General features: G+C 48.2%; 2 protein-coding genes and 1 pseudogene across 2 annotated transcripts; 1 reads left to right on the top strand and 2 right to left on the bottom strand.

Annotated features, from left to right (window-relative positions):
- Nucleotides 1–380: 380 nt before the first annotated feature.
- LOC135572561 (solute carrier family 35 member G2-like) lies at nt 381–6,590 on the top strand (annotated as a pseudogene).
- A 3,652-nt stretch (nt 6,591–10,242) lies between these two features.
- LOC115124543 (uncharacterized) lies at nt 10,243–11,767 on the bottom strand. Its single transcript, XM_029653982.2, has 2 exons — nt 11,348–11,767; nt 10,243–11,165 (listed from the first exon to the last, which is right to left on the bottom strand). Exons 1-2 carry the CDS (start codon nt 11,481–11,483, stop codon nt 10,444–10,446), a joined length of 858 nt encoding a protein of 285 aa, XP_029509842.2. The 5' UTR covers nt 11,484–11,767; the 3' UTR covers nt 10,243–10,443.
- A 5,344-nt stretch (nt 11,768–17,111) lies between these two features.
- LOC115120731 (mucin-17-like) lies at nt 17,112–26,315 on the bottom strand. The gene is made up of 10 exons (XM_029649711.2): nt 25,968–26,315; nt 25,466–25,607; nt 25,252–25,380; nt 24,954–25,087; nt 24,749–24,841; nt 20,506–20,589; nt 20,157–20,270; nt 19,953–20,053; nt 19,470–19,833; nt 17,112–19,388 (listed from the first exon to the last, which is right to left on the bottom strand). The coding sequence occupies exons 1-10, from the start codon at nt 26,022–26,024 to the stop codon at nt 18,315–18,317; spliced, it is 2,292 nt and encodes a 763-aa protein (XP_029505571.2). The 5' UTR covers nt 26,025–26,315; the 3' UTR covers nt 17,112–18,314.
- Nucleotides 26,316–27,133: the final 818 nt, after the last annotated feature.

The raw sequence follows: 27,133 nt of genomic DNA, 5'->3' as shown, positions 1-27,133 counted from the left end.
GAGAGACAGAGAGAGACAGAGAGAGAGAGAGACAGAGAGAGACTATCATCAATCCCTACAGCAGAGGAGCATGTGATGAATGTGATGAAATATAGATGTGGGATAGAGAAGGACCATTAATTCCCGCTGGGAGCAGACCTGTGTGTGCGTGAGTTTGTGAATGCATGCATAGATGTGCAAACACACACACACAAAGGTGACTGCCAGTGGTCAGTGTTTATGATTATGTTTTTTTTGGTCGCTATGCATGCTTAAGCATAATGACATCGTTCCCTCTTCTCTCTCTCTCTCTTCACGGTCGGGCACGCTGAGAAGCGCAGCAGCTGTGTGTGAGTGAGGGAGGGAGGGAGAGGGATCGGGAGACAGAGGAAGGATTTCTTTGTATCACCGACACTCTCTACCTCTGTGGTCGACAACAGTGCTCTACAGGGCGGTTGGAGGAGCCAGGTAGACCCGTCGGGCGACTGGTAACCTTGGAGACACGCCAAACCACCCAGGAGGAGGGAAGAGGGGTGGAAGGATGACTGTCTCCCTGATCTGACAGAAGACATTTATTCGGTGAATGAGCGGAGGGCACAGTATTGACGCAATACCGCAGGTGAGTTTCTGGCAGTCGTTACAAATATCAGTTGATTTAGCAATCAATCTACGCGCGAGCAGGGATTATTTACGGTGGAATAGTCGGGTAACTGACACGGTATCGACCATACCGCTGTGGGGCTATTTTCTGTTTATTTTGTGGTTTCTATAATTGTGGTGATTATTTGTCCTGCCGCGTACAGCATTACTTCCTGTGCGCGGGTACGCTCCTCGTTCCAATCATAAATCCAGCACGGACCGTGTGTGTAACCTTGACAAGACACACACACTCATCCTCTCTCTCGCCCAGTGACAAGATGACACGTGCGCGCACCTCACCACACAGACTCTTTGCATCTTTTGGCATTCTGTCCTTATTAGAACAGTCAGTGATTGAGTCAACATGAGTAACCATACCTGACACCTGAAAACCTGCAGAAGCTGTCTGTGTATATTGTAGAAGGTGTGTGTGTGTGTCTACTGTCTGTGTATATTGTAGAAGGTGTGTGTGTCTACTGTCTGTGTGTATACTGTCTGTGTATATTGAAGGTGTGTGTGTCTACTGTCTGTGTATATTGTAGGTGTGTGTGTCTACTGTCTGTGTATATTGTAGAAGGTGTGTGTGTCTCTACTGTGTGTATATTCTACTGTCTGTGTATATTGTATTGTAGTATAAGGTGTGTGTGTCTACTGTCTGTGTATATTGTAGAAGGTGTGTCTACTGTCTGTGTATATTGTACTGTGTGTGTATATTGTATAGAAGGTGTGTGTGTCTACTGTCTGTGTATATTGTAGAAGTGTGTGTGTGTCTACTGTCTGTGTATATTGTAGGTGTGTGTGTCTACTGTCTGTGTATATTGTAGGTGTGTGTGTCTACTGTCTGTGTATATATTGTCTACTGTCTGTGTATAAGGTGTGTGTGTCTACTGTCTGTGTATATTGTAGAAGGTGTGTGTGTCTACTGTCTGTGTATATTGTAGAAGGTGTGTGTGTCTACTGTCTGTGTATATTGTAGAAGGTGTGTGTGTCTACTGTCTGTGTATATTGTAGGGTGTGTGACTGTCTGTGTATATTGTAGTGTGTGTGTCTACTGTCTGTGTATATTGTAGAAGGTGTGTGTGTCTACTGTCTGTGTATATTGTAGGTGTGTGTGTCTACTGTCTGTGTATAAGTGTGTGTGTCTACTGTCTGTGTATATTGTAGAAGGTGTGTGTGTCTACTGTCTGTGTATATTGTAGAAGGTGTGTGTGTCTACTGTCTGTGTATATTGTAGAAGGTGTGTGTGTCTACTGTCTGTGTATATTGTAGAAGGTGTGTGTGTCTACTGTCTGTGTATATTGTAGGTGTGTGTGTCTACTGTCTGTGTATATTGTAGAAGGTGTGTGTGTCTACTGTCTGTGTATATTGTAGAAGGTGTGTGTGTCTACTGTCTGTGTATATTGTAGGTGTGTGTCTACTGTCTGTGTATATTGTAGAAGGTGTGTGTGTCTACTGTCTACTGTCTGTGTATATTGTAGAAGGTGTGTGTGTCTACTGTCTGTGTATATTGTAGAAGTGTGTGTGTCTACTGTCTGTGTATATTGTAGAAGGTGTGTGTGTCTACTGTCTGTGTATATTGTAGAAGGTGTGTGTGTCTACTGTCTGTGTATATTGTAGGTGTGTGTGTCTACTGTCTGTGTATATTGTAGGTGTGTGTGTCTACTGTCTGTGTATATTGTAGGTGTGTGTGTCTACTGTCTGTGTATATTGTAGGTGTGTGTGTCTACTGTCTGTGTATATTGTAGGTGTGTGTGTCTACTGTCTGTGTATATTGTAGAAGGTGTGTGTGTCTACTGTCTGTGTATATTGTAGAAGGTGTGTGTGTCTACTGTCTGTGTATATTGTAGAAGGTGTGTGTGTCTACTGTCTGTGTATATTGTAGGTGTGTGTGTCTACTGTCTGTGTATATTGTAGAAGGTGTGTGTGTCTACTGTCTGTGTATATTGTAGAAGGTGTGTGTGTCTACTGTCTACTGTCTGTGTATATTGTAGAAGGTGTGTGTGTCTATTGTCTGTGTATATTGTAGAAGGTGTGTGTGTCTACTGTCTGTGTATATTGTAGAAGGTGTGTGTGTCTACTGTCTGTGTATATTGTAGAAGGTGTGTGTGTCTACTGTCTATTGTAGGTGTGTGTGTCTACTGTCTGTGTATATTGTAGAAGGTGTGTGTGTCTACTGTCTGTGTATATTGTAGAACTGTCTGTGTATATTGTAGGTGTGTGTGTCTACTGTCTGTGTCTATATTGTAGAAGGTGTGTGTGTCTACTGTCTGTGTATATTGTAGAAGGTGTGTGTGTCTACTGTCTGTGTATATTGTAGTATAAGGTGTGTGTGTCTACTGTCTGTGTATATTGTAGAAGTGTGTGTGTGTCTACTGTCTGTGTATACTGTTGTAGGTGTGTGTGTCTACTGTCTGTGTATATTGTAGAAGGTGTGTGTGTCTACTGTCTGTGTATATTGTAGAAGTGTGTGTGTGTCTACTGTCTGTGTATATTGTAGGTGTGTGTGTCTACTGTCTGTGTATATGTGAAGGTGTGTGTGTCTACTGTCTGTGTATATTGTAGAAACTGGTGTGTGTGTGTCTACTGTCTGTGTATATTGAAGTGTGTGTGTCTACTGTCTGTGTATATTGTAGGTGTGTGTCTACTGTCTGTGTATATTCTAGGTGTGTGTGTCTACTGTCTGTGTATATTGTAGTAGGTGTGTGTGTCTACTGTCTGTGTATATTGTAGGTGTGTGTGTCTACTGTCTGTGTATATTGTAGGTGTGTGTGTCTACTGTCTGTGTATATTGTAGAAGGTGTGTGTGTCTACTGTCTGTGTATATTGTAGAAGGTGTGTGTGTGTACTGTCTGTGTATATTGTAGAAGGTGTGTGTGTGTCTACTGTCTGTGTATATTGTAGGTGTGTGTGTCTACTGTCTGTGTATATTGTAGAAGGTGTGTGTGTCTACTGTCTGTGTATATTGTAGGTGTGTGTGAAGGTGTGTGTGTCTACTGTCTACTGTCTGTGTATATTGTAGAAGGTGTGTGTGTCTACTGTCTGTGTATATTGTAGGTGTGTGTGTCTACTGTCTGTGTATATTGTGTGTGTGTCTACTGTCTGTGTATATTGTAGGTGTGTGTGTCTACTGTCTGTGTATATTGTAGGTGTGTGTGTCTACTGTCTGTGTATATTGTAGAAGGTGTGTGTGTGTCTACTGTCTGTGTATATTGTAGGTGTGTGTGTCTACTGTCTGTGTATATTGTAGAAGGTGTGTGTGTCTACTGTCTGTGTATATTGTAGAAGGTGTGTGTGTCTACTGTCTGTGTATATTGTAGAAGGTGTGTGTGTCTACTGTCTGTGTATATTGTATATTGTAGAAGGTGTGTGTGTCTACTGTCTGTGTATATTGTAGAAGGTGTGTGTGTCTACTGTCTGTGTATATTGTAGAAGGTGTGTGTGTCTACTGTCTGTGTATATTGTAGAAGGTGTGTTGTCTACTGTCTGTGTATAAGGTGTGTGTGTCTACTGTCTGTGTATATTGTAGAAGGTGTGTGTGTCTACTGTCTGTGTATATTGTAGAAGGTGTGTGTGTCTACTGTCTGTGTATATACTGTCTGTGTATATTGTGTGTGTGTGTCTACTGTCTGTGTATATTGTAGAAGGTGTGTGTGTCTACTGTCTGTGTATATTGTAGAAGGTGTGTGTGTGTCTACTGTCTGTGTATATTGTAGAAGGTGTGTGTGTCTACTGTCTGTGTATATTGTAGGTGTGTGTGTGTCCACTGCAGCAGCATCCTCTGTGTCAGAACAGTGAATTACAACCACTGACTGAGTCACCTGGCAGACACAGAAGAGGGTCTTACGTCAGATAGACGACTCCGTCTGCACTCATAGATAGTTCATGGCAATGCGGTCGGAAGACAATGCCATTAGGTGAAACCCCTCTGTTTCTGTCTGAGGGGTGTGTGTCGGTGTCTAACGTTTGTCCTCACCTCTCCTCCCTACAGGTGAGTAACCATGGAATCCACTCATCTCCTGGACGGCTCCAAGAAACGGGTGAAGATCCACCCTCACACCGTCACCGCCAAGTACGCCCCACACACACCCCACACACACACACACTTCCCCCAGCCCGGAGACGAGGGGTACGATGACGCGCCCTCCTTCGAGGACTTCAGCTCCTTCCTGGAGGAGACCTCGGACAAGAAACAGCTGACAGGAGCCAGGAAGTGGACAGGGAAGGCCGGCGCTCTGTTTGGAGGGAAGGACAAAAACAAAGACACACCCCCTAGACCTCCAATGGGGGGAGGCGAGGGGGGGGTGGAAGGAGGAGGGAAAGGTGCAGGGGGGGGAGTAGGGGAGCAGCTAGCGAGTTTCAGCGAAGCGTCTGTCTCTGCGTCTCGGCTCACGTGGGCCAGTGTGGTCTTGGCGGGGCTGGCTCATGGCTGTGTGTGTGTTCTGACGCGCCTGGCCGCCTCACGCTTTAACCTCCCACCCTTAACTCTCCTCTTGGTACGATCCATCCTCCAGCTGCTCTATGGGACTGTACCAATGAAACGGGCGGAGACGGCCTTTGGCTCAAAGGGCTATCGGCGGAAGCTGCTCCTGTACGGTCTGACTCACTCCTTCTCCCTCTGCTGCGCTTACTCGTCCTTATCCTTCGTCTCCCCGGCGACGACGAGGCCATATTGACAACCTGGCGCCTGGCGACCACCGTCCTTTCGGCTACTCTGGCGTTGTTGCTCCTGGACGAGCGGCTGGGATTGGTGGACCTGGTCACCGTAGCGACAGGCGTGTTAGGACTGGGTCTGGCGCTAGTTCCTAACCCAACAGGGCTGGATGAGAACAACAACGGGACCGGGTCAGGGATACCCAATAGTGCGACACCCAATAGTGCGACACCGGCACAACAATCGGCCCAGTTCTGGCGGGAAGCGTTTGGTTGGTCCCTGACTGTTCTCGCAGGACTATGGATGTCTCTGGCTCTAGTCATGTACCGCTCTCTGAAGGAACGGGTCAGTGTCGGCACCGCTCTGTTCACTGTCAGCTGGACCGGCTGTCTGAGCACCGCAGTCTCCATGCTTCTCCTCCGACAGGGGCCAGTGTGGCCGGCCAGTCTCCAGGCTTGGTGCATCGTCCTGGGGGTAGCTGTGTGCTCTGCTGGGGGGTTCGTGGGGGTGACCCATGGCCTCACCCGACTTCACCCAGCTTTGGTGTCGGCTACACAGGGTCTGGAAGTACCGGTCGCTATGGTGCTGGAGATCGCTGTTGTGCCATTGGTTCCCTCAGTGTGTGAGGTCATAGGGGGTGTGGTGGTGGTGGCGAGCGTGGGTTGGCTTGTTACAGTGAAGCTCCTCCCCTCTCGAGGAAGTGGGAGGAAACAGAGAGAAGAGTACGAAGAGATCCTGGACTCGCCAATTAAATAACACACACACACATGCTCGCGCACACACACAAAAGCACATGCAAGGGGGACGGACATGCACGCACAAAGATTCTGGACTTGCCAATCAAATAGACCACTCCCCTTCTATCTATGTTTCTGTCTCTCTCTTCTATCTATGTTTCTGTCTATCTCTCTTTTCCCAGGGGTTTTGTGCTCTCTCTCTCTCTCTCTCTCTCTCTCTCTCTCTCCCGCTCTCTCTCTCTCCCGCTCGCTCTCCCCCTCTCTCTCTTGCCCTCGCTCTCTCTATCTGAGGTCAGTATGTTTTTAAAAGGACTCTATGGTGAATGTTAATGCTTGAGCTAAAATAGCTGTCTTTAACCACAGATCTAGAATCAGATACACCAACTCCAATCCTTACCTTAACCATTAGGAGGTGTCAAAATATCTGACCCTGTATCAGTGGTTAGGGAAAACATCTACCTACTCCAATGTGAATAGTAAATATATCTATTTTGTATTGCAGTTGTTGTAAAGTTCCAATACTGTGGTGTCTTACTGGCTATTGTGATAGTGTGATGTCATATTAAAACCTCTGTGTTACTGTGTTTGCTCTCTCCTACTGACTGTGTGTGTGTGTGTTGGCTGAGTTTCACATGATAAAGTGTCAGTGACTATGCTAGCCAGCTGAGGGTCAGCCAAGGTGGTCAATGCCAACTATAGAGACAGACAGCCAGGGTGGGGGGGCATCCAGCCAGGGTGAGGGGGGAGCCAGCCAGGGTGAGGGAGGGGGGCAGGCAGCCAGGGTGAGGGGGGCAGCCAGCCAGGGTGAGGGTGAGAAAAAGAAGGGTGCAAGAGGAGAATGATGGGAGAGAGGAGGATGGGAGAGAGGAGGATGGGAGAGAGGAGGATGGGAGAGAGCAGGATGGGAGAGAGGAGGATGGGAGAGAGCAGGATGGGAGAGAGGAGGATGGGAGAGAGGAGGCTGGAGAGAGGAGGATGGGAGAGAGGAGGGTGGGAGAGCGGAGGATGGGAGAGAGGAGGGTGGGAGAGAGGAGGATGGGAGAGAGGAAGATGGGAGAGAGGAGGGTGGGAGAGAGGAGAATGGGAGAGAGGAGGATGGGAGAGAGGAGGGTGGGAGAGAGGAGGATGGGAGAGAGGAAGAGGGGGAGTGTATCTATCCATCTGATAGCAGCTGTAAGTGGAAGCTGTGATTAAGACTAATAACAACCTCCCCTCTCGTCTCCTCTCCTCTCGTCTCCTCTCCTCTCGTCATCTCTCCTCTCGTCATCTCTCCTCTTCTCTCGTCTCGTCATCTCTCCTCTCCTCTCATCTCCTCTCCTCTCCTCTCGTCATCTCTCCTCTCCTCTCCTCTCCTCTCCTCTCCTCTCCTCTCCTCTCCTCTCCTCTCCTCTCCTCTCCTCTTGTCATCTCTCCTCTCCTCTCCTCTCGTCATCTCTCCTCTCCTCTCCTCTCGTCATCTCTCCTCTCCTCTCGTCTCGTCATCTCTCCTCTCCTCTCGTCATCTCTCTCTCCTCTCCTCTCCTCTCCTCTCCTCTCGTCATCTCTCCTCTCCTCTCCTCTCGTCATCTCTCCTCTCGTCTCCTTTCCTCATATCTCCTCTCCTCTCGTCATCTCTCCTCTCCTCTCGTCATCTCTCCTCTCCTCTCGTCATCTCTCCTCTCTCCTCTCCTCTCGTCATCTCTCCTCTCCTCTCGTCATCTCTCCTCTCGTCTCCTCTCCTCTCGTCATCTCTCCTCTCCTCTCCTGTCGTCATCTCTCCTCTCGTCTCCTCTCCTCTCGTCATCTCTCCTCTCGTCTCGTCATCTCTCCTCTCCTCTCGTCATCTCTCCTCTCGTCTCGTCATCTCTCCTCTCCTCTCGTCTCCTCTCCTCTCGTCATCTCTCCTCTCGTCTCGTCATCTCTCCTCTCGTCTCGTCATCTCTCCTCTCATCTCCTCTCGTCATCTCTCCTCTCCTCTCCTCTCGTCATCTCTCCTCTCCTCTCCTCATCTCTCCTCTCCTCTCGTCATCTCTCCTCTCCTCTCGTCATCTCTCCTCTCCTCTCGTCATCTCTCCTCTCCTCTCCTCTCGTCATCTCTCCTCTCCTCTCGTCATCTCTCCTCTCCTCTCATCTCCTCTCGTCATCTCTCCTCTCCTCTCGTCATCTCTCCTCTCATCTCCTCTCCTCTCGTCATCTCTCCTCTCCTCTCGTCATCTCTCCTCTCGTCTCCTCTCCTCTCGTCATCTCTCGTCTCGTCATCTCTCCTCTCCTCTCGTCATCTCTCCTCTCCTCTCGTCATCTCTCCTCTCGTCTCCTCTCCTCTCGTCATCTCTCCTCTCCTCTCCTGTCGTCATCTCTCCTCTCGTCTCCTCTCCTCTCGTCGTCTCTCCTCTCGTCTCGTCATCTCTCCTCTCCTCTCGTCATCTCTCCTCTCGTCTCGTCATCTCTCCTCTCCTCTCGTCTCCTCTCCTCTCGTCATCTCTCCTCTCGTCTCGTCATCTCTCCTCCATCTCCTCTCGTCATCTCTCCTCTCCTCTCATCTCTCTCGTCTCATCTCGTCATCTCTCCTCTCCTCTCTCTCCTCTCTCGTCTCCTCTCGTCATCTCTCCTCTCCTCTCATCTCCTCTCGTCATCTCTCCTCTCCTCTCGTCATCTCTCCTCTCATCTCCTCTCCTCTCGTCATCTCTCCTCTCCTCTCGTCATCTCTCCTCTCGTCTCCTCTCCTCTCGTCATCTCTCCTCTCGTCTCCTCTCCTCTCGTCATCTCTCCTCTCCTCTCGTCATCTCTCCTCTCGTCTCGTCTCCTCTCGTCATCTCTCCTCTCCTCTCGTCATCTCTCCTCTCCTCTCGTCATCTCTCCTCTCCTCTCCTCTCGTCATCTCTCCTCTCCTCTCGTCATCTCTCCTCTCGTCTCCTCTCCTCTCGTCATCTCTCGTCTCCTCTCGTCATCTCTCGTCTCCTCTCGTCATCTCTCCTCTCGTCTCGTCATCTCTCCTCTCCTCTCGTCATCTCTCCTCTCCTCTTGTCTCATCTATTTACATTTACATTTCTCATTTAGCAGACGCTCTCCAGAGCGACTTACAAATTGGTGCATTCACCTTATCTCCAGTGGAACTAGTCATCTCTTTTCAGGGGAGGGGGTGAGAGGGATTACTTATCCTATCCTAGGTATTCCTTAAAGAGGTGGGGTTTCAGGTGTCTCGTCGGAAGGTCTCTCCTCTGAGGGAGTTTGTTCATTGGGGGCCAGAGCAGCGAACAGTTTTCTGGGCTCGGGAACTCTCCTCTCGAGTCAGAGGTGGATCTGCCCTTGTTTGGGTGTAGGGCCTCAGAGCCTCTGAGGTTGTCTCATCTATCATGGTCTTCAGGTCAGCTTCAATGCAGTGGAGGGAGCGGAGGAGCAGGATGAGTGGGATTCACGGGCAGGTCACAATGCCAGGATGGTGGGAACCTTGAATGACATTTTGAAACTAGTTCTTGAAGAAGGAGAGAGAGAAAAGCTGACAGTGTCCAAACACACCCTCTTCCTACTAGCCTACCCACCCCCTGGCTGCTACTTTATACGGAAAACTCTCTTCATGTCACCCACACACACACACCAGCATGCACCGACACACACATCCTCCTCCTACTAGCCTACCCACCCCCTGGGTGCTACTTTATATGGAAAACTCTCTTCATGTCACCCACACACACACCAGCACGCACCGACACACACACGCCAGCACGCACCGACACACACACACCAGCACGCACCGACACACACACGCCAGCACGCACCAACACACACACGCCAGCACGCACCGACACACACACTCACACACACACACCACACCAGCACACACACACCAGCACGCACCGACACACACATGCCAGCACGCACCGACACACACACTCACACACACACACACACACACACACACACACACACACACACACACACACACACACACACACAGATGAATGAAGTTCTGTGGCACCAGAACAGTCGCTGTGTTATAAGTCTGGCAAAACGTCATAAATCCTAAACAGTTCATTAAAAGTGTGTAAACTCAGTAATGAGAAAGATAACTGTGTCTGATTATAGCTGAGATGTCAACAGTATCTGAGACACTCCTGTTATTGTCCACAATGTCCATGATGACAAGTTTTCCCTGGTAAAGATGGTGGGTGTATAACTTGAGACAGGAGGAACTCTTTCCACCAATTAAAAAGTTTAACAAATCTTTATTCATCACTTAGACAATTAGAGTCACAGAGCATTTCCTTTAATTATACAGAATTAAAAAAGAATACTAAACATATTTCAAGGCGATTGTTTTGCTTGACTAATTTATAAAGAGGTGATATGTTAGTGTGCAACATTTCAATAAGTTTATATTTTAGTTTTAATTCAGTCCCTGATAGAGGACAATATCCATCAGATATCCTTCCTTTAATTTCTCCATGTATTTTTTCATCCTTAGTTCATTACAGAGGATATTAGGCCCAGCTGGGTCTGCACCTTCTGCTTTTCCATCGCTATAGCAACCAGAGGCCGCTCAATCTTTCCCGGGTCCGATGATGGCGATGATGTCACTAACTGTTTCTTTGTGCTTGACGAGAACAGCTTCATGCCCAAACCCAGTCCGAGACCCGCCCCTATACTGCCAGGCTTTGTCCCTATTGGTCCACCTCTCCTACTAAGCCCCTCCCCCAAACCCAACCCATTCTCTTTATGCCCTGTCCTGATTGGCTCTGCTTCTCTATGCCCGGCTCCTATAGATCCAGCCCCTTCTGTCACCTCCCCTGTCAGCTTACACTCCTCCAATCGATGTAGTCTATGGTTCTGCTCTTTGCTGTTCTGAAGGAGAAGATGTAACACAGCCATCATCCTCCCATAACTTTCTGCTCCCTCCTGTTTGATCTGCTGTAGTGAAGAATTCATCCTCCCCTCTCGCTCTGTTACCTCCTCCTTCAGCTCCACTAGGCCTTGATGGAGCCTGGGGCGCGCCTGCTCTGTCTGCCCCCGGCAAACTGCCTCGATGGCGGGCAGGCACTGCTGGCAGACTCCCGGGGCTCCACAGCGTTGCTCCAGGGCTTCCATCAGCATCATATCCCTCTGGTGGGAGTCCTCCAGAGCCACGAAGAGTTTGTTCCAGCGAGAGAGGTCTGTAGCCTGGCAGGTAGTCACAGGGGAGTCCCCTGGAGGGAGAGGGAACCAGACGCCACACTGTCAATCTACAGTCAGCCATACAAGCCACCTCTAGAATGTGGGTCTCAGGTGAACAAGTGAAACAGAGAGAGAAAAGGGGGAGCAGGTCAATGAGAGAAACGGAGAGACAGAAGAACAAGGGAAGAAATGAAGGAGTGAGAGACAGACGTACCGTCCTGTTGGTCCTGTGTAATCTCGTTTTTGTAGTTGTCTGCGTAGTTCACTTCATATTCCTCTGCGTTCACACACACCGACACACACACACAGCAGAGCACACACACCACATGCCAGACCCTGTTCACCAACATGCTGCCGCTTCCGAGTCTGTGTGTGTGGAAGAAAGTGTGAATGCGAGTGTGTATGTATGTAAAAGAAAACTGTTCCAGAAAAAAACGTCCTGTTGCCAGTGATACTCCAGAGGTCTTGTGCTGTATTCTCTCTCTCTCTCTCTCTCTAGTTGACTAGACTGAACCCACAATTGTCTGGGCTGACTGTTATACACCAGGAGAAGGGGAGGAGAGAGGGAGGAGAGAAAAGGGGGATAAAGTGGGGGAAGGTGTGTGAGTAATGCTTCTGTGGAGGGTGCCTGTTACACCACCATGTAACCACCTGTACTGTGAGGGAGGGGCAATCTGCAGGGTGGAGTGGTGCCACTGGTGGCACTTTTACAGCATAGAGAGAGAGAGCGAGAGAGAGAGAGAGAGAGAGAGAGAGGCAGAGAGTGAGAGAGAGAGAGAGAGGCAGAGAGTGAGAGAGTGAGAGAGTGAGGGAGAGAGAGAGAGAGAGAGAAGAGAGAGAGAGGGAGAGAGAGAGAGTGAGAGAGGTAGAGAGAGAGGGGGAGGGAGAGAAGAAGGGAGAGAGAGAGAGAGAGAGAAGAAGGGAGAGAGAGACAGAGGGGGAGAGAGAGGGAGACAGAGATAGAGAGAGAGACAGAGGGAGAGAGCGAAAGAGAGAGAGAGACAGAGTGTGTGAGAGAGAGAGAGAGGGAGACAGAGGGAGAGAGAGGAGATAGAGGAAGAGAGTGAGAGAGAGACAGAGAGAGAGAGAGAGAGAGGAGGAAGAGAGAGAGAGGGAGAGAGAGAGAGAGAGAGAGAGAGAGAGAGAGAGAGAGAGAGAGAGGAAGAGAGAGAGGAAGAGAGACAGAGAGGGAGAGACAGACAGAGAGACAGAGGGAGAGAGAGAGAGGGAGAGAGAGAGGGGGAGAGAGAGAGGAAGAGACAGAGAGAGAGAGGGAGAGTGAGATAGAGAGAGGGAGAGACAGATAGAGAGAGGGAGAGATTGAGGGATGCTGAGACACAAATATGTTAAACCTGCTGATCCCAGAAGGGACTTTAACAGCCACAAAACACAAAGCTAAATATGTCAGTGTCTACCTCCTCCCTTGGCCTGCAGGTGATCACATTGCTGGGGGAAACACATTTACCAGCAGATGACAGATGTGTGTTAACATGTAGATGTGCGAGTCATGTAGAAACAGGGAAAGAAACAGAGGGAGAGATAAACAGAGGGGGAGAGAGACAGAGGGGAGAGAGACAGAGGGGGAGAGAAACAGAGGGGAGAGAAACAGAGGGGAGAAACAGAGAGAAACAGGGGGAGAGAGACAGAGGGGAGAGAGACAGAGGGGGAGAGACAGAGGGGAGAGACAGGAGAGAAACAGAGGGGGGAGAAACAGAGGGGAGACAGACAGGGGGAGAGAGACAGAGGGGGGAGAGAAACAGAGGGGGAGAGAGACAGAGGGGGGGAGGGGGAGAGACAGAGGGGAGGGGGAGAGAGACAGAGAGAAACAGGGGGAGAGAAACAGAGGGGGAGAGAAACAGAGGGGGAGAGGGAGACACCCGGTTGGATAGACCAGAGAAAGGGAGACACTCGGTTGGATAGACCAGAGAAAGGGAGACACTCGGTTGGATAGACCAGAGAAAGGGAGACACTCGGTTGGATAGACCAGAGAAAGGGAGACACTAGACCAGAGAAAGGGAGTTGGATAGACCAGAGAAAGGAGACACTCGGTTGGATAGACCAGAGAAAGGGAGACACTCGGTTGGATAGACCAGAGAAAGGGAGACACCGGTTGGATAGACCAGAGAAAGGGAGACACGGTTGGATAGACCAGAGAAAGGGAGACACTCGGTTGGATAGACCAGAGAAAGGGAGACACTCGGTTGGATAGACCGGTTGGATAGACCGGTTGGATAGACCAGAAAAGGAGACACCCGGTTGGATAGACCAAAGGGAGACCGGTTGGATAGACCAGAGAAAGGGAGACACCCGGTTGGATAGACCAGAGAAAGGGAGACACTCGGTTGGATAGACCAGAGAAAGGGAGACACCCGGTTGGATAGACCAGAGAAAGGGAGACACCCGGTTGGATAGACCAGAGAAAGGGAGACACCCGGTTGGATAGACCAGAGAAAGGGAGACACCCGGTTGGATAGACCAGAGAAAGGGAGACACCCGGTTGGATAGACCAGAGAAAGGGAGACACCGGTTGGATAGACCAGAGAAAGGAGACACCCGGTTGGATAGACCAGAGAAAGGGAGACACCCGGTTGGATAGACCGGTTGGATAGAGAAAGGGAGACATAGACCAGAGAAAGGGAGACACCGGTTGGATAGACCAGAGAAAGGAGAGACACCCGGTTGGATAGACCAGAAAGGGAGACACCCGGTTGGATAGACCAGAGAAAGGGAGACACCCGGTTGGATAGACCAGAGAAAGGGAGACACCGGTTGGATAGACCAGGAGACACCCGGTTGGATAGACCAGAGAAAGGGAGACACCCGGTTGGATAGACCAGAGAGAAACCGGTTGGATAGACCAGAGAAAGGGAGACACCCCCAGAGAAAGGGAGACACCGGTTGGATAGACCAGAGACAATAGACCAGAGAAAGGGAGACACCCGGTTGGATAGACCAGAGAAAGGGAGACACCCGGTTGGATAGACCAGAGAAAGGGAACACCGGTTGGATAGACCAGAGAAAGGGAGACACCCGGTTGGATAGACCAGAGAAAGGGAGACACCCGGTTGGATAGACCAGAGAAGTTGGAGACACACCCGGTTGGATAGATCAGAGAAAGGGAAGGTTGGATAGAGAACACACAACCGGACACAACTTAATTGGATAGTGTACAGTTGTTCACGTTGTATACTGTGTACAGTATAGTATACAGTTCAGTAGTGTACAGTTCAGTATAGTGTACAGTTCAGTAGTGTACAGTTCAGTATAGTATACACTCCAGTAGTGTACAGTTCAGTATAGTATACAGTTCAGTAGTGTACAGTTCAGTATAGTGTACAGTTCAGTAGTGTACAGTTCAGTATAGTATAGTGTACAGTTCAGTATAGTATACAGTTCAGTAGTGTACAGTTCAGTATAGTGTACAGTTCAGTAGTGTACAGTTCAGTATAGTGCACAGTTCAGTAGTGTACAGTTCAGTATAGTGTACAGTTCAGTAGTGTACAGTTCAGTATAGTGTACAGTTCAGTATAGTATACACTCCAGTAGTGTACAGTTCAGTATGGTATACAGTTCAGTAGTGTACAGTTCAGTAGTGTACAGTTCAATATAGTGTACAGTTCAGTAGTGTACAGTTCAGTAGTGTACAGTTCAGTATAGTATACAGTTCAGTAGTGTACAGTTCAGTATAGTGTACAGTTCAGTATAGTATACAGTTCAGTAGTGTACAGTTCAGTATAGTGTACAGTTCAGTATAGTATACACTCCAGTAGTGTACAGTTCAGTATAGTATACAGTTCAGTAGTGTACAGTTCAGTATAGTGTACAGTTCAGTAGTGTACAGTTCAGTATAGTGTACAGTTCAGTAGTGTACAGTTCAGTATAGTGTACAGTTCAGTAGTGTACAGTTCAGTAGTGTACAGTTCAGTATAGTGTACAGTTCAGTAGTGTACAGTTCAGTATAGTGTACAGTTCAGTATAGTGTACAGTTCAGTATAGTATACAGTTCAGTAGTGTACAGTTCAGTAGTGTACAGTTCAGTATATTGTACAGTTCAGTAGTGTACAGTTCAGTATAGTGTACAGTTCAGTATAGTATACACTCCAGTAGTGTACAGTTCAGTATAGTATACAGTTCAGTAGTGTACAGTTCAGTATAGTGTACAGTTCAGTAGTGTACAGTTCAGTATAGTATACAGTTCAGTAGTGTACAGTTCAGTATAGTGTACAGTTCAGTAGTGTATAGTTCAGTAGTGTACAGTTCAGTAGTGTACAGTTCAGTATAGTGTACAGTTCAGTATAGTATACAGTTCAGTATAGTGTACAGTTCAGTATAGTATACAGTTCAGTATAGTGTACAGTTCAGTAGTGTACAGTTCAGTAGTGTACAGTTCAGTATAGTATACACTCCAGAGGTGTACAGTTCAGTATAGTATACAGTTCAGTAGTGTACAGTTCAGTAGTGTACAGTTCAGTATAGTGTACAGTTCAGTAGTGTACAGTTCAGTAGTGTACAGTTCAGTATAGTGTACAGTTCAGTATAGTATACACTCCAGTACTGTACAGTTCAGTATAGTATACAGTTCAGTAGTGTACAGTTCAGTAGTGTACAGTTCAGTATAGTATACAGTTCAGTATAGTGTACAGTTCAGTAGTGTACAGTTCAGTATAGTGTGTGATTTAGCATTGCTTCTGGTGTATTGTCACTTAGTAAATCTGGCTCATAATGACAACCCTTAAATCTTAGCTTTACAAGGGATGTGTGATTCTTCTCCCCTTTTCAAGATGTGTGGCTCCTCGAGGCCCTGACATTCAAACTCCTCTTCACATGAGACCATCACAGTATTTCTGATGTTCTCACACAGTGAAAAGCAGGAAGCCACTGAAGATGTTATGTGTCATCATAGAGGCTGTAGCTCGCAGGGAGACGCATGTACACCACGTCTCCCTCCTCCAGCTCCAGAATGACTCCATTAGATAAATGGATCCAGTATCCATGGCTATTGTAATGATAGTTAGACATGGTCGCCTGCCCATTCTTGAACATGGATATACCCATGTAACCAAGCCCATGTTGAGCAGCTGTGAATCTGATGTAGTAGACGCCTCTCACTGGTGCTGTGAAGGCACCTGCAGCAGAGGACAAGAAGAGAGGGGTCAACTCTTTACTTTTCTCCACTTCAACTCTGGCACACGGAACACCACCTCTGGACAGAAACGGACAGAAAAATGATTCACTGACTATTTTAGATGGGAATGTTTTGGTGACGTCATGTTGTCGGTCTCCCTGCATGGGCCAATAAGAATGTATGCATTGTGTGTGTGTGTGTACATACCTGACTGTGTCCCCCTTCCTCAGCAGTACGTGTACCAAAGACCAAGGACTTCCAGATAAGGTTCACCTCGCCACAGGTCTGCTCATGTTGTAGAAGACTGTGAGAAGTATGCAACTGTTGTTGAGTAAATGATCTCCGATACCGAACCAGAATTCTCACCTACATATAGCTTACTAAAAGTATTTACAATTGACTAACTGTACAAATGCTATTTTTTTTCTTTCAAGTTTGCATACTATAAAATGTAATATCCCCAAACAGCGTACTAAGTAAAGCTGTGTGTGTGTGTGTGTGCGTAGATCTGGAGTTCATATTTCCTCAGCCACACAGGATGCGGCTCATCCATAAAACCTCTCACCAGGAGACCTCTCCCTGACAGAGAGGTGAAGCATTCCATAGTCACAGGAAACAGTTATTATGACCGGGAACGCCACAGGAAACCCAGGAATACCGACAGCCATGGACGGATTTAAGACTCCGACTTCTCAATTGGCTCTGATACAGGCCCTCAGCTGAGAGAGGGCGGGTGTGCGCACACACAAAACACACACACACACACACACACATCATAGTCTGAACAGGGTTCAGACCGGGAACACGGCAGCCATAGATTCAGAGCTCTGATAAACATCACACTGCACCAGAGCCTCATTATCAGTTTAATATGATTCTAAATCATTCCAGATGATCTAATATGGTCAGAGTTAATAATAAAACATCATGTCACTGAAACAACCCAGACAGGTTCAGAGACATGGAAGTCAAACCTCAATAGTTAATGTGTGTGTGTTCTGTGTCCCAGTAACCCAGAGTAACCACGTAGACCTCAGCACCAGCAGATCGAGGTGGAGCTGTCGTGCGTGCGTGCGTGCGTGTGTGTGTATAGCTGTCCTGTCAGGCAGGGTCAATTGAAAACATCTGTAGACGGAAACATTTACACGGTTTAGCCTGGTGGGACTATGTTCAAGGCTGTAAGTGTGTGTATACGTTTAATACTATGGAATAAGCATGACATGTTGCCGTATGGAAAATGACCTCACCCTATAGAGGTGAAGGGTCACACACACACACACACACACACACACACACACACACACACACACACACACACACGTATTCCATATGCAACAAAATGTCACCTCTCTTGATCACACAAACTGTTTTCAGATGACACAATACATAATGTAAACACAGCTGTCAGTGTTCCTCCATTTCTAAGTCTCCAAATAGACATATACCAACCATATAGATCTATACCAGCATATACAGTAACCTACATGCATATACATCTAGATAACCTCACATAGATCACCACCATATACAGCAACCTACATGCATATACATCTAGATAACCTCCACATAGATCACCACCATATACATACATTTAGGCCTGGATACATAACTCAATTAAAGAGTACATGGATGCTCCAATAGATACAGTTGAAGTCGGAAGTTTACATACACATTTAGTTTACATACACAGCCAAATACTTTTAAACTCAGTTTTTCACCATTCCTGACATTTAATCCTAGTAAAAAAATCCCTGTTTTAGGTCAGTTAGGGTCACCACTTTATTTTAAGAATGTGAAATGTCAGAATAATAGTAGCTGATTTGTTTCAGCTTTTAAAAATGATTTCCAGTGGGTCAGAAGTTTACATTAATATTTGGTAGCATTGCCTTTAAATTGTTTAACTTGGGTCAAACATTTCAGGTAGCCTTCCACAAGCTTCCCACAATAAGTTGGGTGAATTTTGGCCCATTCCTCCTGACAGAGCTGGTGTAACTGAGTCAGGTTTGTATGTTGCTTCAATATAGCCGCATAAGTGCACCAGTTTCCTGGTTGCTTGTCAAGGGCTGTCTGTTGCCTGGTTGGTTTGTATGGGTTGGTTGGTGGTTGATGACTCATTGGTTGCTAAGGGTTCGATGAGTTCCTGGTTGGTTTTCAAGGGTTGGTTTGTTGCCTGGTTGGTTGATGAGGACACATTGGTTGTTGGGGACTCATTGGTTGCCTGGTTGGTTTGTAGGGGTTGTCTGGTTGCCTGGTTGGTTTTCAAGGGCTGGCTGGTTGCCTGGTTGTTTGTCGAGTTCTCGTTGTTTGTTGACGACTCATTGGTTGCTAAGGGCTGGCTGTTTGGCTGGTTAGTTACCTGGTTGGTGGTCGAGGACTCATTAGTTGTTGAGAACACATTGGTTGTTGGGGACTCATTGGTTGCCTGGATGGTTTGTAGGGATTGGCTGGTTGCCTGGTTGGTTCCTAGAGGTTGGCTGGTTGCCGGGTTGGTTTGTAGGGGTTGTCTAGTTGCCTGGTTGGTTTGTAGAGGTTGACTGGTTGCCTGGTTGGTTCCTAGAGGTTGGCTGGTTGTCTGGTTGGTTTGTAGGGGTTGGCTGGTTGCCTGGTTGGTTTGTAGGGGTTGGCTGGTTGCCTGGTTGGTTCCTAGAGGTTGGCTGGTTGCCGGGTTGGTTTGTAGGGGTTGTCTGGTTGCCTGGTTGGTTTGTAGAGGTTGGCTGGTTGCCTGGTTGGTTGCTAGAGGTTGGTTTGTTGCCTGGTTGGTTTGTAGGGGTTGTCTGGTTTCCTGGTTGGTTTGTAGAGGTTGGCTGGTTGCCTGGTTGGTTCCTAGAGGTTGGCTGGTTGCCTGGTTGGTTTGCCGGGGTTGGCTGGTTGCCTGGTTGGTTTGCAGAGGTTGGCTGGTTGCCTGGTTGGTTTGTAGGGGTTGGCTGGTTGCCTGGTTGGTTTGTAGGGGTTGGCTGGTTGCCTGGTTGGTTTGTAGGGGTTGGCGGATTGCCTGGTTGGTTTGTAGGGGTTGGCTGGTTGCCTGGTTGGTTTGTAGGGGTTGGCTGGTTGCCTGGTTGGTTTGTAGGGGTTGGCTGGTTGCCTGGTTGGTTTGTAGGGCTTGGCTGTTTGTCTGGATGATTGACAAAGCCTAGGAGACCAAAATGGAAATAAGTCTTTGACCTTGATATGTGATTCTTGTCTAATAAACTAATCTAAACTAGTTGGTTACCTGGTTGGTTGTAGAGGATCCAGTGGTTGCTAAGAGTTGTCTGCTTGTCTGGTTGTTTGTCAAGGACTTATTGGTTGTCGAGGACTTGTTGGTTTTTGAGGACTCATTGGCTGTCTGGTTGGTTGCTAAGGGTTGGCTGTTTGTCTGGTTGGTTGATAGGGGTTGGCTAGTTGCCTGGATGGTTGTCAAAGACTCACATGTTGCTAAGGGCTGGGTGGTTGTTAAGGGTTGGCTAGTTGCCTGGTTGGTTGTTGCAGAGTCACTGGTTGCTAGGGGCTGAATGGTTGCTAAGGGCAGGTTACCTGTTGAGGGTTGGTTAGTTTCTAAGTGCCCGTTGTTATTGTAGCAGATCAGAGGGGGAGCGCTACAATGAGAGAAAACAAAAAGTGGTTAACACACACACACACACACACACACACACACACACACACACACACACACACACACACACACACACACACACACACACACACAGATACACACCAGGCCAGTTGGGTGTGTAGGTCCTGTGTGAGCTGGTAACACTGAGCGTAGTAGCTACCCTGGGCTTCTACAAAGTCAGACAGGCTTCTCAAATGGGCAGCCTGCAACAGACAGGGTAGAACAAGAGAGTGAGCAGGTGTCTGTGTTAATACCAGTCTATGTGAATGTGTGTGTGTGTGTGTGCGCGAGCGTGTTGGTACATACATGTGTAGTGTTGATTCCCTCCAGCAGTAGTCTGGTGATCTCTGACTGTCGGTCAAACACACACTGAGAGATCCTCAGCTCCATCTCTGCCTGAGAGACTTCCTGGGCCCACATCTGACAGCAATGGATAGAGATACATAGGATCAATCAATGAGAAGACATACAGGAACAGGACTAACCAATGAGAAGACATACAGGAACAGGACTAACCAATGAGAAAACAGACAGGAACAGGACCAACCAATGAGAAAACTGCTGGTCCATTTTCATTATATCGTCCAGTCTTACTGTGCTACCTGATGTTAAAACAAGCGTGTGGGAGTGTGCATGTGTATATGTGAGGACTGACCTTCAGCCATCTGACTCGTAGGAAGCTGAACATGTAGGAGACATGAGCTACATACTCCTCTCCTAATGGGTTAGCATTTAGACCCTGAGAGAGAGAAAGGGAGAGAGAGAGAGAGAGAGAGAGAGAGAGAGAGAGAGAGAATGAGAAAAAGAGCGAGAGAGAATGAGAAAGAAAGAGAGAGAGAATGAGAAAGAAAGAAAGAGACACAGAGAGCGAGAGGGCGAGAGAGATAGAGAGAGGAGAGAGAGATGAGACTTGACTTTTGATGCTATGCATTGTTGACATTCTTGGAAACCTAAGGCACACCTCTCCTGATCCAAATACGCATAAATCTTTCAAGCCACCATTGACCCTTCGTCAATGAGGAGGTCAGCAGTGTGTGGTCAGCAGTGTGTGGTCAGCAGTATGGGGTCAGCAGTACGAGGTCAGCAGTACGAGGTCAGCAGTGAGAGGTCAGCAGTAGGAGATCAGCAGTAGGAGGTCAGCAGTACAAGGTCAGCAGTGTGTGGTCAGCAGTATGGAGTCAGCAGTAGGAGGTTAGCAGTAGGAGGTCAGCAGTGTGAGGTCAGCAGTGTGAGGTCAGCAGTATGAGGTCAGCAGTGAGAGGTCAGCAGTGAGAGGTCAGCAGTGAGAGGTCAGCAGTATGTGGTCACCAGTATGTGGTCAGCAGTATGTGGTCAGCAGTACGAGGTCAGCAGTACGAAGTCAACAGTACGAGGTCGGCAGTACGAGGTTGGCAGTAGGAGGTTGGCAGTAGGAGGTGGGCAGTATGAGGTGGGCAGTATGAGGTCAGCAGTACGAGGTCAGCAGTACGAGGTCAGCAGTACGAGGTGGGCAGTATGAGGTCAGCAAATCAAATCAAATCAAATTTTATTTGTCACATACACATGGTTAGCAGATGTTAATGCGAGTGTAGCGAAATGCTTGTGCTTCTAGTTCCGACAATGCAGTGATAACCAACAAGTAATCTAACTAACAATTCCAAAACTACTGTGTTATACACAGTGTAAGGGGATAAGGAATATGTACATAAGGATATATGAATGAGTGATGGTACAGAGCAGCATACAGTAGATGGTATCGAGTACAGTATATACATATGAGATGAGTATGTAGACAAAGTAAACAAAGTGGCATAGTTAAAGTGGCTAGTGACATAAGGATGCAGTCGATGATCTAGAGTACAGTATATACGTATGCATATGAGATGAATAATGTAGGGTAAGTAACATTATATAAGGTAGCATTGTTTAAAGTGGCTAGTGATATATTTACATCATTTCCCATCAATTCCCATTATTAAAGTGGCTGGAGTTGGGTCAGTGTCAATGACAGTGTGTTGGCAGCAGCCACTCAATGTTAGTGGTGGCTGTTTAACAGTCTGATGGCCTTGAGATAGAAGCTGTTTTTCAGTCTCTCGGTCCCAGCTTTGATGCACCTGTACTGACCTCGCCTTCTGGATGATAGCGGGGTGAACAGGCAGTGGTTCGGGTGGTTGATGTCCTTGATGATCTTTATGGCCTTCCTGTAACATCGGGTGGTGTAGGTGTCCTGGAGGGCAGGTAGTTTGCCCCGGTGATGCGTTGTGCACACCTCACTACCCTCTGGAGAGCCTTACGGTTGAGGGCGGAGCAGTTGCCGTACCAGGCGGTGATACAGCCCGCCAGGATGCTCTCGATTGTGCATCTGTAGAAGTTTGTGAGTGCTTTTGGTGACAAGCCAAATTTCTTCAGCCTCCTGAGGTTGAAGAGGCGCTGCTGCGCCTTCTTCACGACGCTGTCAGTGTGAGTGGACCAATTCAGTTTGTCTGTGATGTGTATGCCGAGGAACTTAAAACTTGCTACCCTCTCCACTACTGTTCCATCGATGTGGATAGGGGGGTGTTCCCTCTGCTGTTTCCTGAAGTCCACAATCATCTCCTTAGTTTTGTTGACGTTGAGTGTGAGGTTATTTTCCTGACACCACACTCCGAGGGCCCTCACCTCCTCCCTGTAGGCCGTCTCGTCGTTGTTGGTAATCAAGCCTACCACTGTTGTGTCGTCCGCAAACTTGATGATTGAGTTGGAGGCGTGCGTGGCCACGCAGTCGTGGGTGAACAGGGAGTACAGGAGAGGGCTCAGAACGCACCCTTGTGGGGCCCCGTGTTGAGGATCAGCGGGGAGGAGATGTTGTTGCCTACCCTCACCACCTGGGGGCGGCCCGTCAGGAAGTCCAGTACCCAGTTGCACAGGGCGGGGTCGAGACCCAGGGTCTCGAGCTTGATGACGAGCTTGGAGGGTACTATGGTGTTGAATGCCGAGCTGTAGTCGATGAACAGCATTCTCACATAGGTATTCCTCTTGTCCAGGTGGGTTAGGGCAGTGTGCAGTGTGGTTGAGATTGCATCGTCTGTGGACCTATTTGGGCGGTAAGCAAATTGGAGTGGGTCTAGGGTGTCAGGTAGGGTGGAGGTGATATGGTCCTTGACTAGTCTCTCAAAGCACTTCATGATGACGGAAGTGAGTCAGTATGAGATCAGCAGTAGGAGGTCAGCAGTACGAGGTCAGCAGTACGAGGTCAGCAGTAGGAGGTCAGCAGTATGAGGTGGGCAGTATGAAGTCCGCAGTAGGAGGTCAGCAGTACGAGGTCAGCAGTAGGAGGTCAGCAGTATGAGGTGGGCAGTACGAGGTCAGCAGTACGAGGTCAGCAGTACGAGGTGGGCAGTATGAGGTCAGCAGTATGAGGTCAGCAGTATGAGATCAGCAGTAGGAGATCAGCAGTACGAGGTCAGCAGTATGAGGTGGGCAGTATGAGGTCAGCAGTACAAGGTCAGCAGTAGGAGATCAGCAGTACGAGGTCAGCAGTACGAGGTGGGCAGTATGAGGTCAGCAGTATGAGGTCAGCAGTACGAGGTCAGCAGTATGAGGTGGGCAGTATGAGGTCAGCAGTATGAGGTGGGCAGTATGAGGTCAGCTGTAGGAGGTCAGCAGTATGAGGTCAGCAGTATGAGGTGGGCAGTATGAGGTCAGCAGTACGAGGTCAGCAGTACGAGGTGGGCAGTATGAGGTCAGCAGTACAAGGTCAGCAGTAGGAGATCAGCAGTACGAGGTCAGCAGTACGAGGTGGGCAGTATGAGGTCAGCAGTATGAGGTCAGCAGTAGGAGGTCAGCAGTACGAGGTCAGCAGTAGGAGGTCAGCAGTATGAGGTGGGCAGTATGAGGTCAGCAGTAGGAGGTCAGCAGTAGGAGGTCAGCAGTATGAGGTGGGCAGTACGAGGTCAGCAGTACGAGGTGGGCAGTATGAAATCAGCAGTATGAGATCAGCAGTAGGAGGTCAGCAGTACGAGGTGGGCAGTATGAGGTCAGCAGTACAAGGTCAGCAGTAGGAGATCAGCAGTACGAGGTCAGCAGTACGAGGTGGGCAGTATGAGGTCAGCAGTATGAGGTCAGCAGTATGAGATCAGCAGTAGGAGGTCAGCAGTACGAGGTCAGCAGTACGAGGTGGGCAGTATGAGGTCAGCAGTACAAGGTCAGCAGTAGGAGATCAGCAGTACGAGGTCAGCAGTACGAGGTGGGCAGTACGAGGTGGGCAGTATGAGGTCAGCAGTATGAGGTCAGCAGTACGAGGTCAGCAGTATGAGGTGGGCAGTATGAGGTCAGCAGTATGAGGTGGGCAGTATGAGGTCAGCAGTAGGAGGTCAGCAGTATGAGGTCAGCAGTATGAGGTGGGCAGTATGAGGTCAGCAGTACGAGGTCAGCAGTACGAGGTGGGCAGTATGAGGTCAGCAGTACAAGGTCAGCAGTAGGAGATCAGCAGTATGAGGTGGGCAGTATGAGGTCAGCAGTAGGAGGTCAGCAGTACGAGGTCAGCAGTAGGAGGTCAGCAGTATGAGGTGGGCAGTACAAGGTCAGCAGTACGAGGTGGGCAGTATGAAATCAGCAGTAGGAGATCAGCAGTAGGAGGTCAGCAGTACGAGGTGGGCAGTATGAGGTCAGCAGTACAAGGTCAGCAGTAGGAGATCAGCAGTACGAGGTCAGCAGTACGAGGTGGGCAGTATGAGGTCAGCAGTATGAGGTCAGCAGTAGGAGGTCAGCAGTAGGAGGTCAGCAGTATGAGGTGGGCAGTATGAGGTCAGCAGTAGAGGTCAGCAGTACGAGGTCAGCAGTATGAGGTGGGCAGTATGAGGTCAGCAGTAGGAGGTCAGCAGTAGGAGGTGGGCAGTATGAGGTCAGCAGTATGAGGTCAGCAGTATGTGTGTTCTCACCCGGGCCTCGCTGTCTGCTTCCTGTGCCTTTCTCAGTCTGGCCTTCGCAATGTCCAGATCTAACCGCTTATTCACCAGCTGTCTGCGCTCATTCTACACACACACGTACGCACACACACAAACACACACACGCAGTTGTCAGAGTGTATTTGTGTTATAATAGTGTGTGTGTGTGTTGTGGTGTGGTGTGTGTGTGTGTGTGTACCTGTATGACTGTGTATTCCTGGTCAGTAAACCTCCGTAGAGGAGACAGGAAGTTGATGTCTGTACTCTGGATCAGCTTCTTGTTCGCCAACCCGATCTGCCTCTCCAACTCCCCACACTTAATCAGAGTACTACCTACACACACACACATATATACACATGTCCAGTCTCTAACCATAGTGTGTGTGTGTGTACTGTAGGGTGTGTGTGTATCGTAGGGTGTGTATGTATCGTAGGATGTACATATGTGTGTACCGTAGGGGGTGTGTGTGTGTACCGTAGGGTGTGTGTGTGTGTACCGTAGGGTGTGTGTCTCCCCAGTTCCAGAGCAGCGTCCATCATGTTTTCACTCAGCAGCTCGTGAGGGGTTGGCCTCTCAGGGGCGCTCCAATCCAGACCCTTAAACAACAAGTCCTCTAAACGAGCTCCTAAAAGATTAGGGTTCAGAGATCAGGGGTTAGAGGTTAAAATCCCTTAGCTCACACACACACACACACACACACACAAACTAACCAGGGTTAGGCTGCAATAAAGTCTCAGTCTGTGAGATGATTTTGTCAGTCCAGGTCTTAGTGGACTCTGCTCTGTCCAGGAGACTCCCCAACCGGCTGTCCAACTCTGTCTTCTCAGCCTGTCCCAGAGCTTCCTCCGTATACTGAGGAGATACAACACGTCATCCATGTGTGAGAGTGTGTGTGTTGTAGATGCAGTTTCAAAGGATCACATGAAAGGCTATTTCTTTGAGGAATGGCTGCTCCTGAGACCGTCGCTGTCCACTGTCACGTGGTGCTGAACATGACGTTGTCCATATGAATGGTGCTGAATCTCCGATTGCCGACCAGCGGCTTTGTTCACTTGAGCACAATTTATTTGTTATTATTACATATTGTGACAACTAGCTATATATGTTAGGCAAATACACTGCTGTCATCCCCGCTACTATCTAATTGAATCAGATTGACATAGAAATCGACCCTTTGGAGATCAATGAAGTTAAATTCAACATCTCCCTCACCTGAACAGCTCGGTTGATAAACGCGCCCGCGTCCACAGCGAGCCTCGTGATATCCATCTGGTCAAGGTCGGCAGCTCTCCTACGGCGCAACGAGCTTGGCTAGTTGTCTAGCAGCCGTGGACAGCTCTAAAAATACATCTCTTCTAACCGGATTACTGGCATGTGAAAAACTGAGACCGTAAACAACGACCATTCTCGAAAGACAGAGTATGACTAGCGGTGATGTATCCTGTCACAACATTTCCACACAGAGGAGCTAAGAATATCCATCATATCAGCTCGCGTTGTTTGAATGAATGACAGCGGAATCTGTTTACCTCTCCAGCAGCTCGTTTCTCTATTCGCGGCTTTAGGGGATGTTTTGGTGACGTCAATGGGCTGCTGCAAAGAACATTTGTCGCGCTATGACGCGAAGATTAGGTGTCTCGCAAAATGTCAAACTCCCTCTGTCATGTGTGAGTGAATGGTTCATGTACAGTGCCTTGCAAAAGTATTCACCCCCTTGGCTTTGCACTTATTTTGTTGCATTACAACCTGTAATTTAAATGGATTTTAATTTCGATGTCATGTAAATGGACATAAACAAAATAGTCCAAATTGGTGAAGCGAAATGGAAAAATTTACTTTTTAAAAATTTAAAAAACGGAAAAGTAGTGCGTGCATATTTATTCACCCCCTTTGCTATGAAGCCCTTAAATAATATCTGGTGCAACCAATTACCTTCAGAAGTTACACAATTAAATAAAGTCCACTTGTGTGCAATCTAAGTGTCACATGATCTCAGTATATATACATCTGTTCTGAAAGGCCCCAGAGTCTGCAACACCACTAAGCAAGCAGGGACAAAGTTGTGGAGAAGTACAGATCAGGGTTGGGTTATAAAAAAATATCTGAAACTTTGAATATTCCACAGAGCACCATTAAATCCATTTACAAACCTACCAAAAGAGGGCTGCCCACCAAATGCTGTGGGGATGTTTTTCCATTGGCGGGGACTGGGAAACTGGTCAGAATTGAAGGAATGATGTATCTGTGCTAAATACAGTGAAATTCTTGAGGGAAACCTGTTTCAGTCTTTCAGAGATTTGAGACTGGGACGGAGGTTTTTCTTCCAGCAGGACAATGACCCTACGCATACTGCTAAAGCAACACTTGAGTGGTTTAAG

Source organism: Oncorhynchus nerka, linkage group LG2 (assembly GCF_034236695.1).
Source record: "Oncorhynchus nerka isolate Pitt River linkage group LG2, Oner_Uvic_2.0, whole genome shotgun sequence".
Lineage (NCBI taxonomy): Eukaryota > Metazoa > Chordata > Actinopteri > Salmoniformes > Salmonidae > Oncorhynchus > Oncorhynchus nerka.
This window is presented reverse-complemented; position numbering and strand designations above follow the sequence as displayed.

Bases quoted from the DNA above. Each gene is read 5' to 3' on its own strand.
- LOC115124543 (XM_029653982.2), bottom strand. From the start codon at position 11,483: ATGTTGGTGAACAGGGTCTGGCATGTGGTGTGTGTGCTCTGCTGTGTG. The intron at 11,166-11,347 runs GTACGTCTGTCT...CTCTCCCTCCAG, and splicing joins TACACAGGACCAACAGGACG to GGGACTCCCCTGTGACTACC.
- LOC115120731 (XM_029649711.2), bottom strand. From the start codon at position 26,024: ATGGATATCACGAGGCTCGCTGTGGACGCGGGCGCGTTTATCAACCGA. The intron at 24,842-24,953 runs GTACACACACAC...GTGTGTGTGTAG, and splicing joins AGGAATACACAGTCATACAG to AATGAGCGCAGACAGCTGGT. The intron at 20,271-20,505 runs GTCAGTCCTCAC...CATTGCTGTCAG, and splicing joins TACGAGTCAGATGGCTGAAG to ATGTGGGCCCAGGAAGTCTC.